At 37.3% G+C, this 12293-nt stretch overlaps 1 protein-coding gene across 7 annotated transcripts in view; it reads right to left on the bottom strand.

Moving 5' to 3' along the window:
- ANAPC10 (anaphase promoting complex subunit 10) overlaps positions 1-12293 on the bottom strand; it is a 33601-nt gene that overhangs the window by 20059 nt on the left and 1249 nt on the right. For 4 of the 7 annotated variants that reach the window (XM_041489248.1, XM_041489249.1, XM_041489247.1 and 1 more), the window contains exons 2-4: positions 6458-6574; positions 5086-5176; positions 4224-4344 (exon numbers count right to left, since the gene is read on the bottom strand). In XM_041489248.1, coding sequence (XP_041345182.1) covers positions 4224-4344; positions 5086-5176; positions 6458-6572 — 327 coding nt within the window. In that variant the 5' untranslated portion in view covers positions 6573-6574. Of the gene's footprint in view, positions 1-4223; positions 4345-5085; positions 5177-6457; positions 6575-9906; positions 10019-12085 lie in introns of all 7 variants that reach the window. The other 3 variants (XM_041489246.1, XM_041489245.1, XM_041489251.1) reach the window with 3 other exon arrangements.

Here is a 12293-nt window from a genome sequence, read left to right as displayed (position 1 = left end):
AGATAAAAATGCTTAACAATTTTATAGTGTGTGGGCCAAAATAATTGTCCATTGTTCTACTAGCTCTAAAGTGGGCCTCCCTATTTGTATACACACACTTCATATGCATAAAAGGCTATTTCAATACCTGCACTTCTCATGACTGCACAGTAAGCTCTGCTCTGATGTCTTACCATTCTACAGTATCAAAGGGCAAGAAAATTGTAATCCTGTTCATAATTTCCACAGTTTGAAGCATATATTAGTTATTTCCATAAACATATGCACGATGAAAAGGTCATATCACCTACAGTGATGATGATATTGGCAAGGAACAGTGATGTTACATCATTTAATTTGCCTTCTTTTTGTAAAGATGAGTTCATATGAACATCTCAGCTGGGGATTCACAAAATATCCTCTGCTGGAAGGTGGAAATTTGTACAGAGTATAAATGGAAATAACCTTTTTTCTGAAATTTGATTCCTACCCATGACAAGGCTTAATAAGTAACCAATGCCAGTGGAGCATTCTACTCCCCTGCTTTGCAGATTTCCACTACCAGTAAACTTTAGATGTACGGAGCAGTGCATCTGTGTGCATCCTGATGAAACAAATCCATACTCGGCCATCATTAACAGCAAGATAACAATCAAAATTAACAACTGGTGTGATGATTGTGTTTACAGAACATCCTAGAGACAGACAGGAAAGACTGAAATTCAATAAAACTAAAGTTTACTCAGTCTTTTCAGTCATCAAGAGTAGTTTGCAGAAAGCAGACTGACTATTTTTAATTGACATTCTGAACCCAAGGAATAATTAGGGGTCAGAAATGCCTTTTTTCTTGAATGGAACACAGAACACAGAGGAATGGTTTCTAGCCGAAGTACCTGAAGCTTAGTCAGGAATCTAAAGGAGTAACAACTCAGTACTCCATGTTCAGTGGAAAGCAGTTTAAAATGCACCTTAGAGATGTTTGACTAGAGACTCACAAGAATACATTTTCTTGGTTGATTACCTCGCAACAGCCCTATGACGAGCCAGCATGTCCTCACTCCTTGGGATCTAAGTCTACTCCACGTACAGAAAACAGGTGAAGATTGCTCACTGCTGGATTTCAGAAAATGTCTGGCCAAGTCCAACTTCTTCACTACAGAGGAGTAAAGGCATTACAGTGGGGTCACTTCCTTAACTACCTCTTGGAAAAGCCTCCCAGCTTGGGCATTCCTCCAGTTGGTAATTCCCCTCTCTAGTGCATAATCTCTTCAAACAGTAAAGAAGGAGCCCTGTCCGTGGTGCTCAGCCACAGCCCCCTGCCACCAGGGAGGCTGCTGTGCTTGCACCCTGTTACAAAACACCAGGCAAGGCCAAAAGGGATAGAAGAGAAACTGAAAATAAACCAGAGAGCAGTCCAAGGGAAAAGCAAACAAACAAACAAACAAAAACTCCAAAAAAAAAACCCCGAAAACAAAGGCCTCATACTGCTGCAACAAAGATGTATTAAGATTAAAGGGCTTTCACCTGAGTCTATGTTAAGATCCTACTTTATAGGCTGACAGCAGAAAACATGGTTAACTACAAGGTGTGTGTATATATATTATATATGGATTGTGACTATACCCTGAAATATCACCTGCACTTAGCATCAAAACACTTAATCTCCTTACAGCAAAATGAATTGCTGAACATCTAAATGTTTTGGATACAAATGCAATAAACAGGTGAGCATCACCTGACAAGACCAGAGATCTCTCACAGACAGCATTTCACTCATATCCTTTGCAGTGAGTTATTTTCACATCATGAAAAAGTGTAATAACTTAAATCATATCCTGAGGAGTCTGGATGCTGTTCCAAAAACGTCTCTACAGACTATCTGGTTCGTCCATACTGTTTGTACCATCATGTGGGAAAACTCCATGACTGCAAATGAGAAAATATTTGCTCTCCAAGCTGTGATACAATGACACTTAAGTGCCATAGGAGAAGGCTGAGTGCACACACCTTAACTGCAGTGAGCAAGGGAATAATCCTGCCAGATTGCAAGGGCTGTTCTCACCCTTACAATGGGGTACAAATGAGGGGGAAGAAATCTTTTATTCTGAAAGTAAATTCATTTTAGGTTCCAAACAAGATATGCCTACATACAAACTAAAGCTGATCTTATATTTGTGACAAAGTTTAGCACAACAGCATATTGCATTGTGTTGAAAATTAGACCATTAGGAAAGATAACACATTCATTACACACTATGAGTTGGGCAAGCATCCATAAAAAAATATAAAATGCTTTAGCCTGATTTTCCACCCAGTTAATCAGTACTGAAGCCAATGGAATCACTGTATAATTAAGCAGATTTCTGTAAAGAGCTCATAACAGTTCACACTGCTTTAATAACCTCCCCATGTGTCAGAGAAGCTGAAGAAAGTTTCAAGACTGAAGGAAAATTCAAGAAACAGTATCAAGCAGTTTAGAAAATAAGAAAATTGACAGCAACATGTAACATCATGGTGATGACAGTCACAAGCATTTTACAGCACCAGAATATTGTATCTCATTAATAAGAAGTGTGACCATATTTTCTCCTCAGCTTGGAAGTAAAAAAAGCGCAAGAGCATGTGCTATGCATAAGAATTACTCTGTCATGCATCATATCATAGTCACATTCATGTACCATAAAAAATGCTAGTAACTTGTTTCATATAGAAGCACCATTTTTAACTACATACATTATGCATAGAATCCCGTGTTTGGCAAGAAAAGAGCTAAAGAAATACTGCCTGAGACACTGGAAAAAACTAACACACTTGTTATACATTTTATTGCTTTATAGATCTTTCATACATTAATCACACACATACCCTCAAGAGCAGGAGTTTACCACTGTATGAAAAACTTAAGTTAGGCAGCAAGATGTATAGTGCTGTACCAAGCATGACTACAAAAAGGAGACTAATCATTTAGTTATTGAAAGGGCAGATAAAAGTACAAAAATCAATGTGATCACTAAGGACAACAATGACATCTAGTGGATACTCGGAAAACTGACCCACAGCCTAACAGGTGAAAGGATCCAGCTGCCCTTCCTCAGATACTGTGCAGCTCCCAAATGGCTACCATACAATTAGGAAGATGGAACGAATTTACAGCTGATGAAAATCAAAATAACGTGATGATTTATTTCTTCCAAAAGAATATTTAATTAATTAAATTAAAGAAAAAGAAATCACATCAAGAGCTTTCCATTCAAGATTTAGGATAAAAGTGTAAGTCAAAATCTGAGAGAACATCACAAATCATTGAAAGGATGTAGATAGATACATAATGCTAACAGACATCTCTACTACACTATTTTTTACTCCCATAGCATCTACAGCTTTCTGCTTACAACTTCTTTGGACTTTGGTTTTCAGTCCCAACAATCCAAAGTGAAAAAAATGAAAACCCAGAAGTAAAAATTCAAGCCTCCATTTAGCACCACCCTTTTCTCATCATCCCAATCCTGTTACTGTAATACCTGCCATATAAGGGTGGTAAATTAAACCTTCCCAAAATACCAGCCAGTAACTGCTGAGCTCCAGAGAAGAGGAATTTGAAACATGAGGCTACCCTGACTCAGAATGAGCAAAGATACCTGCTTATAAGTAAGCCGATTAGTTTCCAAGGTGGACATCTACGAAGATCATGGATTATTTCAAACCTGCTTTTACTGTTAACCAAAAGGTAAGCAAAACCAAGCACTTAAAGCAATTCAAATCTTATCACAGTTCTGACTAGAAGCATCACCATAAAAAATACTGGATTTGATCTTTTTATAAACAAAACACTAACAAAACACGACAACTCTGTCTCAATTCAAAATCTTCAGCCAATCTGAAGAACTGAAAATTGGATTTTGCTTCATATTGTTAAAAAACCGCATCACATCCAAAATTTTTGCATCTCAGTGACTGTTGAGTGTTAAAAAGAAAAATATTAGAAACAATACTCAAAAGTAAAACTTAATTTATGAACATATTCAATTATAATGGTGTTTGGTAAAAAGTCTTATAAAAATAACAGAAACCAATCTACTAAATTTACAAGATAAAAACTAAAAAGCAAACATCAAAATAAATCCAGCAATTTTCCCCCTTCAAGCACAATGCCATATTTTACCTCCAAAAACCACTTCATTACATCAGATGTCTTAACAAGAGAGAACTGTTTTAAGACAGAATGCAAAGCATCATTGACCTACCCGGATTTCCTGGAGATTATGAAAATTATTTCCTACTCTGACAGAGATCTTGCTTGGAGTGTAACTTTCATCAGATTTGTAGTCTGCATAAATACATAAGGTCTTCACTGTTGTTTTTCTTCTGCAAGAAGCAACACAAGCTATGTAAGCATCATAAAGAAAAATATTCGGAATGAGTTTGTTGCTAGCTTGCAATAACTAAGGATTTAAATGTTCTGAAAATGAATATGTGTGCCTAGTGATTTATAAGAAACTTGCTGTTGAAGAACTAGGTGATTTTCCACATTACATTATGCACAGAGTTGATTTTCAACATTATCTTCTACTGCCTTCAGAAATGTCAGTATACCAAGAAACAGATACCAAATAAGCACTTGTAGATAATGAAGCTTAAGTTAGGCTTTTCAAATATGGGCTCTCTTATTAGACCACGGCCTTCTCGAACAAGTAAATAAAAAAGGGGGACAAACATCTCAAGTTCGGTTAAAGAAAAAGTACTGAAAGCATCCTATACAGGATGGAATATAAAAAGGTTTCTCAAACTCATTTGTTAGGTTACATAGGAGTCATCTACCCTCCCAATGACACTCAAAGACACAAAATCAGGACGTAAGTCACCTTACATGAGTAAATGTGATGCTGTCACAACTGGCATACCATTAAACATTCCTTTTCGTTACTTATTTAGACATTTAGTGATCAGAACATTTTAAAATCTCATTTTTTGAAATACTATATGACTTCTTACCAGCTGGATAACAGAACTAACCCAGTTACCCAGGGTTAGTTCTTGCACTTCCAGAATTCCTATCTTATTGAACAGTACAAAGTACCCTAACCCACAGGGAGTATATTTTAATACCTAAATTGAATGTTCACCAAATGAGGCTGTGATCCATCTGACTGCCAGTAAGTTTCTAGATTATCATCTCGTAACTGATCCACTCCAAACCCTAAGAAAAAGAAAACGTGATAATCTTGAACATCCCATTTCTGTGATACAAATGTAGCTCTTCTTCGACTGTTACAAATTAATGTCTCCCAAGTTATAACATATTAGGAAATATTTCCAGATATCCAAGGTGGACCTATGCTTTTCTGACATGAAACTGAAACAGGGGAATCTGCAGAAATTCAATACTGTTGAGGTCTGTGGGGAATTTCAAGTGGTTAAGTAGTAATTCACATTGGTTGTCAGAGTAATAATTAACAGTTAGACTTTTCCACATCTTGTGTAACTTAACTGCTGAACTAAAGAAAAATCATTAGCAGAGACCATTCATTATAAATTTTTAGCCAAATGTAACATTTTCTTTTCAAGTCATGTCCTGAAATATTTTTGCTTTTTCAAGTACTAGCTAGAACAGGCAATAGATGGCAAAACCAGTATTCCTAAAGGTTAATGCTATCACATTTGAAGAAGCAACTCCAGCTTTGTATTTTCTATCCCCTCATTATCCTTTTACTAATCACATCCTTTTATTGATTGTCCACACTAGCTGCAGTTCCAATACAGCAGCTGAAGTTTAATCTGCAATAAAAAAAAATTCCTTCAGCCTGTTTCAGCAACAAAACCACGAGATATTTTTTCTCACATATTCCAGGATTTCAGACCAAAGTCATTCAGCCTGAGCACAATACTGTGACATAAAGGGATCACTAACCCTTGCTGCAGCAAGACAGTTGATCAATTCCCAAGAGATATTTCTGAAATAGGAATTCAACCACCCCAAAGGGAAAGAATACATATTTTCAGATATTTTGAGCAGGTATCACTAACTGCCCCTCAGGACCACAGGTTCATTTTACTTGTAGGGTTTTAGGGCCACCCTGTAACAGTTGAGCCCACACAAAGTTTCAAAGCTCAGGCAGAACATTTAGGTCACCCAGCTGCACGGTCATCCTTAGTTAAAAATGGAAGACACCCAGACAAAATGCCAAAGCACAGAAACAATTTCACTGTGCTGGGTATGATTCTGCTCACATGGCTTAGTTTGTTCACCATGTAAATAAAAAAAAAAAATAAAGTTAGAGTTCTGTTTAGTTCATATCAGATAGTTCCTCATAGAAGGATTTCTGATACAGTTATAACTTTCATATTGTAGCACATATAGAGAAGGCCAACATTATTAGTAGTAACTACAGCCTACACTACAGCAGTTTTACTGCTGCGGATGTTTTCCTCCCAAAACATAAATGTGCGTTCAACTTTTTACATCATTGTTGTGATTTACCTGGCTTACAGGATGAAAGAGACCAAACTGCTTGTGAGCCTATTTCTCTAACAGTACCAGTCCTCTCTAACTGCTTTGGATCAGCACCAGGTGGGGTCTTGTTTGGGGTTGTCATTTCTAGTGAGAGAAAACAAGTAGTTAGTTGACATATTTTTAGCTTGATGGGAAAATTAAAGGATTTTGTTTGTTCACATAGTCAGTTTAATTCTTTGGCCTCACACTTTTATAATAGCCTGCAGAATTTGTGGTTTATACATACACACACATGCATTTTTGCATGTATGTAGAACATTTTATTCATATATATAAAGTAATAGGTATAAATATATAGCATATATATGTGCAATATATGTAAGGGGTTCCACATATGTGTAAATTTTGTGTCCTTAAGAACTCAATACATGCTTGCAACATTCATAAGACATACTTTACTTGCATCGTTGTAATTTATGCATATAGAGTTAGGATTTCAGAATTTGGTTATTACAGTTCTGTTTTTTAAAAAATTAAGATTGAGAATGTTAATTTAAAGGCTAGCAGTGCAACATCATTCTCTTCCACAGATACACTTAAAAGTTCTCTTAATCTACAAATTCAGAAACTAGAGCAAGAGATACTTCTCCCCTAAAATAGGAAATGGGAGTTTAAACAAACTGTATAATTTGTAGCAATTAGTTATAGCCACATTTATTCACAGACCATTTCCTGAACTTTACAACTTCATCTGGAATCATTAACTTGTGACTTGCATTGTTCAAGTAATCACACTCAGCCTCAACTCCCAGACTATCACCACATATACGACAACTTAATTAAGCTGCGTTTTGTAAAGTACAGAGCACTTGACTATTTCCTAGGAAGTAGCTTAAAATATTTTTTAAAAAACTCCAAAGAAATCTAAGTTCCACGAAAATAACTAAATTAAAGCTTAAAATTAAACATAGAGCACTAAAGAGTCAGAGAATTAGAGCTGACCTCCCATCCTTTGCTTACATGCATGACATCACATCATGCTCTGCTAATCTCAGAAAAACTCTTCCAGCGCCTCTCCCAGACAGCAAATAAGGGACTGAGAGGCTGGGACCCACAAGATCCATGCCTTACCCACTACAGAACTGACACCAGCCAAACACAACATTTTCTATGTACTAGTGACTCTGCAGCTAAAAAGTCCCACAGGAAATCTGACTTCTCTAGCGCAACAAACATTTTCTATTGGCCCTTGAGTATTTTCTTTCAATTTTGCAAACATAAGGCTTGACAGAGATATTTTATCTGCTTTCTCATATACAAGACTCCAGTCCCAACTACCATAAACAAAATCTGAAGAAATAATTGCACGTGTAGAAAAATCTAAATACTGACAAAACAGCGAATGTCACAAAAGGCTTCAGACAAAATCCTTGTTCAAACACCACTCTCTCAGAAGAGACAGCTGGACACTACACAGATAATCCTACAGATGTCATATATATATTCACAGACATATTAATGCCAATGTTATCTAAATAAAAAAACCTTGGAAAAAAATTACAAAACATTTACTTCACAGCTACTTGAAAAACAAACATTTTTCACAGAATCACAAAATGGTTTAAGTGGTGGAAGGGACCTTCAAAATTCATCTAGTCCACTCCCCATGCTGCACCAAAATTCAGTCTATGTTTGTTAAGCATTGGGGAGACTATTATCCCAGACTTGTGAATTTTAAAGCTCAAATGACCTTCTAATCCAAACTCTGAGCAGGTTTTTTTTTTACTTTTGTCACAGTCAACTAAGAGTGGTTGAGTTGCATTCATTTTAATTCTCACATTTACAGAGACACCAAAAATACTGTTCTTCTGACCACTAAAAATATATAGAGAAATTTCAACCTCACAAAATAAAGCTAACTTGTTCACCTGTAATTCAAGTGATCACATCTCAAAAACATCACAGAAAACATCTTTTGAATATTATCACCAGCAAGTCTTGACACGCTATTGACTTCAAGAGAAAATTACTGAAAAACTCCAAATCCCATCCTTAAGACACAAGGACTATGCAAACATCCCATCAAAACCCACCAAAATAAGGTAAACCGCAGAAATTGCATTGCTCAGTCAGATTACATCACAAACTTGATTATATATGCTTTTAGAAAAACATTACTAGAATTTTCAAAGTATGCAGAATACCTTAAGATAATGATGTTGAGCTTTCTTATAAGCTTCAGCACACAGAGCAAAGTTCTAAATAACTTAATAATGCAAGACTGCTATTGCACTGGTTCTCCAAAGTTGGAGGCATTACATTTTGGGGGTCTGAAATACACAGCAAGAAACACCATTCAAGTTCCCTACTGTTTTAAACTGAGTTTATTTCTTTTTATCTAACAGGAAAAGATTCTCAAACCTCACAATTTCAACTCCAAACCACTCCTGGCAAATAAATCAGCCATATATTGTGTACTAGTGATGAGAAAGACTGAAAATTTTCAATGATTGAACTAAATGAGTCAGATTTTCATGACAGAAGACCTGCTCAAGAACAATACATTCTGGATAGCTTTGCTGAAGCCCCCAGTACTCTCAGAACTTTAAAACCTGAAAGCTGATAGAAGTACTAATGAAAAATGATGTAGCAACAGGCCAGCTCACTCAAGTAACACTTCCAGACATTTTACTAGCAGAAGTGAAAGTACCTCATTTTAAATGAGACATCAATACTTAGCTCTAAAAGGAATTTAAGTCACCTAATACATTTTTTCTTTGCTTTTTTTAGGCTGTGTAAAAACAAAAAAAAATTTTAACACGGCCTTCTCCTTGACATGTGCTGAAAAATGGAAAGACACACTGCATCTTTAGAAGCATTGGCTGGAAACATCTCTGATTTTTCACTTCAGTTATTCCAAAGATCATTAACAGGCTGCTGTTTCCTTATTAACAGCATGAATATATGAACGTCTTCATTACATGATCAAGGCCACACTTTCATTTTGTCATTTTGCCCTCTGTGGTTTGCACATCCTTTGGTCAAGACAAAGCAGCAGCTTTTTCCCCCCTCCTTGAACTCTTTATCCCTCATCTTTCTCACGGAAGTTCTCTCTTTTCCAGAAAACATTCCAGCCCTGTAGCAGTCAATTGAAGATGTTTTAGCAAGCACAGTTTATGAAGAGAGCGAAATGGATTTAAATGGTTGGACAGTCTGCCTTCCCCAGCCAAAGCAGCCAGGTTGCTCTCAGGGTACCAGCAGGAGACACCTTTAAAAGCTGCACACCTGGAAGCAAACCCTTGTGTAAGCACACAACACACCCAAGACGAGACACTGAAGGATACATCATGGGCCTTTCCTACTAAAGCTCCATAAAAATCCAGGCTCAAGGAAACTTGCAGATTCCAAAGCAGTTTTCTCCTGTTAAAACTTGCAATTCCACCATGTTGTATGCACAGAACTATTAAAATACATACCAGTAAGGGCCCTTGAGAGACCTGACTGTGCCTGAGAGATGTCTGTCCAGACATTTACTTCTCCAGCAAAAGATTTCTGGACACCCAGCTTCAGGTTTCATCAACCTAAAAGCTAAAGATTTTCCTTTAGCATCCAAATCAAGTATCACCACCAAAAAACAAGCATCTCTTGATCTACAGAGAACTCAAAGACTTGTTAACCACTGGCCTTTACACAGCAACCCTTCTATTGATGTGAAGGCACTCATCAAATTTGCTCTAAGTTTCTTCTTTTCTAGAGTGTCTATGTCTTTCAAGCTCCCCTCACAAAGTTCAATAAACCTAACATTCTTGTGGAGTCTAAATATCCAGCACTATTGTTTAAAAAACATAACCAGACCATTTGAGCTAATGCCCTTTTCCATCAGAGTAATCACTTCCCTTGTCTTTATATTTACTCACACTTGTTAATGTGACAAAGCAACACCTGGGTAGTTGAAACAACATAATTCTCCATTAGTAATGGTTTTACTATGCATACAGTGCTGATATGCAGTATAAATGCCCAGTGTTTTTGGGATACTGTTTGCTGTTCACTGACACCCTTTCCACTAACCAGACCTTTGATTTTTTTATTCCTGTGTTCTCTTCCTCCCTCAGTTCCTGTGAACTGAGCTTAGTTACACTGATTTCCAACCTGCTACCAAGCTTCTCAAGGTGGTTTTTAATTCCAACCCTTAGCTGTACAGTGCTTGCAATCCTTTCAACTTTGTATTCCACATTGCAGGGAACAGTAAAAATACACTCAAGACTGAACTCTCCAGGAGCAATTTCATGACACCACTGTTAAAAAGTGAGTCATTTACAAGTCAGATTCAAAAGCTCTTAAAAAAAGATATTTAAAAATAATTATTTTTAGAGCATACTTCAGTAGCTTGAACAATGGTAGAAATCCTGTAAAACTCAAGGCAGACTCCTCATATTCCCCCCCCTTATTAAGTGCATTGGCTACTGAAAAAAAAAAAAGTTTAATCCAGACTACTCTCAACAAGCCACAACAGAGTATTTCCTGTGTGCACACTGATTTTGTCCTCTACTTACTGACAAATTCCCTTCCCAAACCATCTCCTCAGAATCATTCAGGAGATCAGAGATCATCTGGCTTTTCTCTCTCTCTTTTTTTTTTTCTTTTAAGAAGTAATACTCTGATTGCATTCCAATCATATAATTTTATTCAGTTTGAGCAAATATCTGACTACAGCCTTTCCAGGAATACTGAACAAAGGCTGCACTGACTACTTCAGCATTTTTACAACATCCTTAAGACTGTTTTTCTTGTTCTTAACAGAAGGGAATTTCATACCTAAGATTCCCTGATTTTCTTAACTGCATTACTCATTTTACTACTCATTTACAAGCTCTTGTCCCTGCTCTCATTTTCTTTGGCTGGACCCTTGCTCTTCCAAGGCCTTTAAAGATCTCAAGATATATCTGAACACCAGCCTCTCACTATGCTTCCTATTTTTTTTAATTAGACGGAAGAGTAAACATTAAATATTAAAATTACGAATGTTTAATTAATATTTAATAATTATAGTAAGCGTACAGCAGCACCCTATTTTAACTAGCTCACCTGTACATTTGATCCTTCAGATTATTCTCTCAAGCCAACTTTAATAAACTTATTTTTTTACCCTGCCTCCAGTGCACAGCTTTAAGCCCATTAGTTAAAATTAACAGACTTTCATTGTCAAAAATAATTTCATTAAAAGTAAAGACAAACAAAAGAACTATATTAGCAGTTTTATACATATATTCGTAATCAATCTAAAAAAAAAATTTTTTTAATATATTTTTGTGAAAGCCCAGACTTTCCAAAGTTACCTGGTAAGGCCACAAGCTGTTCCTTAAAGGAGATGAGCACATCTTTACAAGGAGTGTAAAGTGTAAATATTAGGTGGAAACCGTCGTGAAAACCAAGAGCAACCAGAGGATGAAGCCGCTTTGAAAAACCAATCGGTAGCCATCCCCCCACGACTTGTTTGTGGGGCTTTCAATCAACATTAATTATATTAGTTATAACTGCAACAATTATAAATAAACATAATGAAAATCAACCAGGTTTACAACCCTACATTGCGGCCGTGGCCCCCAGGCCTACAAACCGGTTTAGTATCGGAAATAAAGCAGCGGCACCTACTCACGGCACGGGCCCCGCCGGATCCCCAGCCCGGCTCCGCTCTCCGGCCGCGGGCGCGACGCGAGAGCCCCGCACGCACGGCGGGAGGCACCCGGCCGGGCAGCCCCGCACCCGGCGCGAACACGCCGCCTCAGCCAGCCGAGCTTCTGCCCAGCCTGGACCTTCCTCCTCCTCCTTCTCCTCCCCTCATGGCCCCAGCAGAACCGCA

The sequence above is a fragment of the Pyrgilauda ruficollis genome, unplaced genomic scaffold (assembly GCF_017590135.1).
Source record: "Pyrgilauda ruficollis isolate IOZ18807 unplaced genomic scaffold, ASM1759013v1 scaffold91, whole genome shotgun sequence".
NCBI classification, from domain to species: domain Eukaryota; kingdom Metazoa; phylum Chordata; class Aves; order Passeriformes; family Passeridae; genus Pyrgilauda; species Pyrgilauda ruficollis.
The sequence above is the reverse complement of the archived record's forward strand: the minus strand, read 5'-3'. Positions and strand labels throughout refer to the sequence as shown.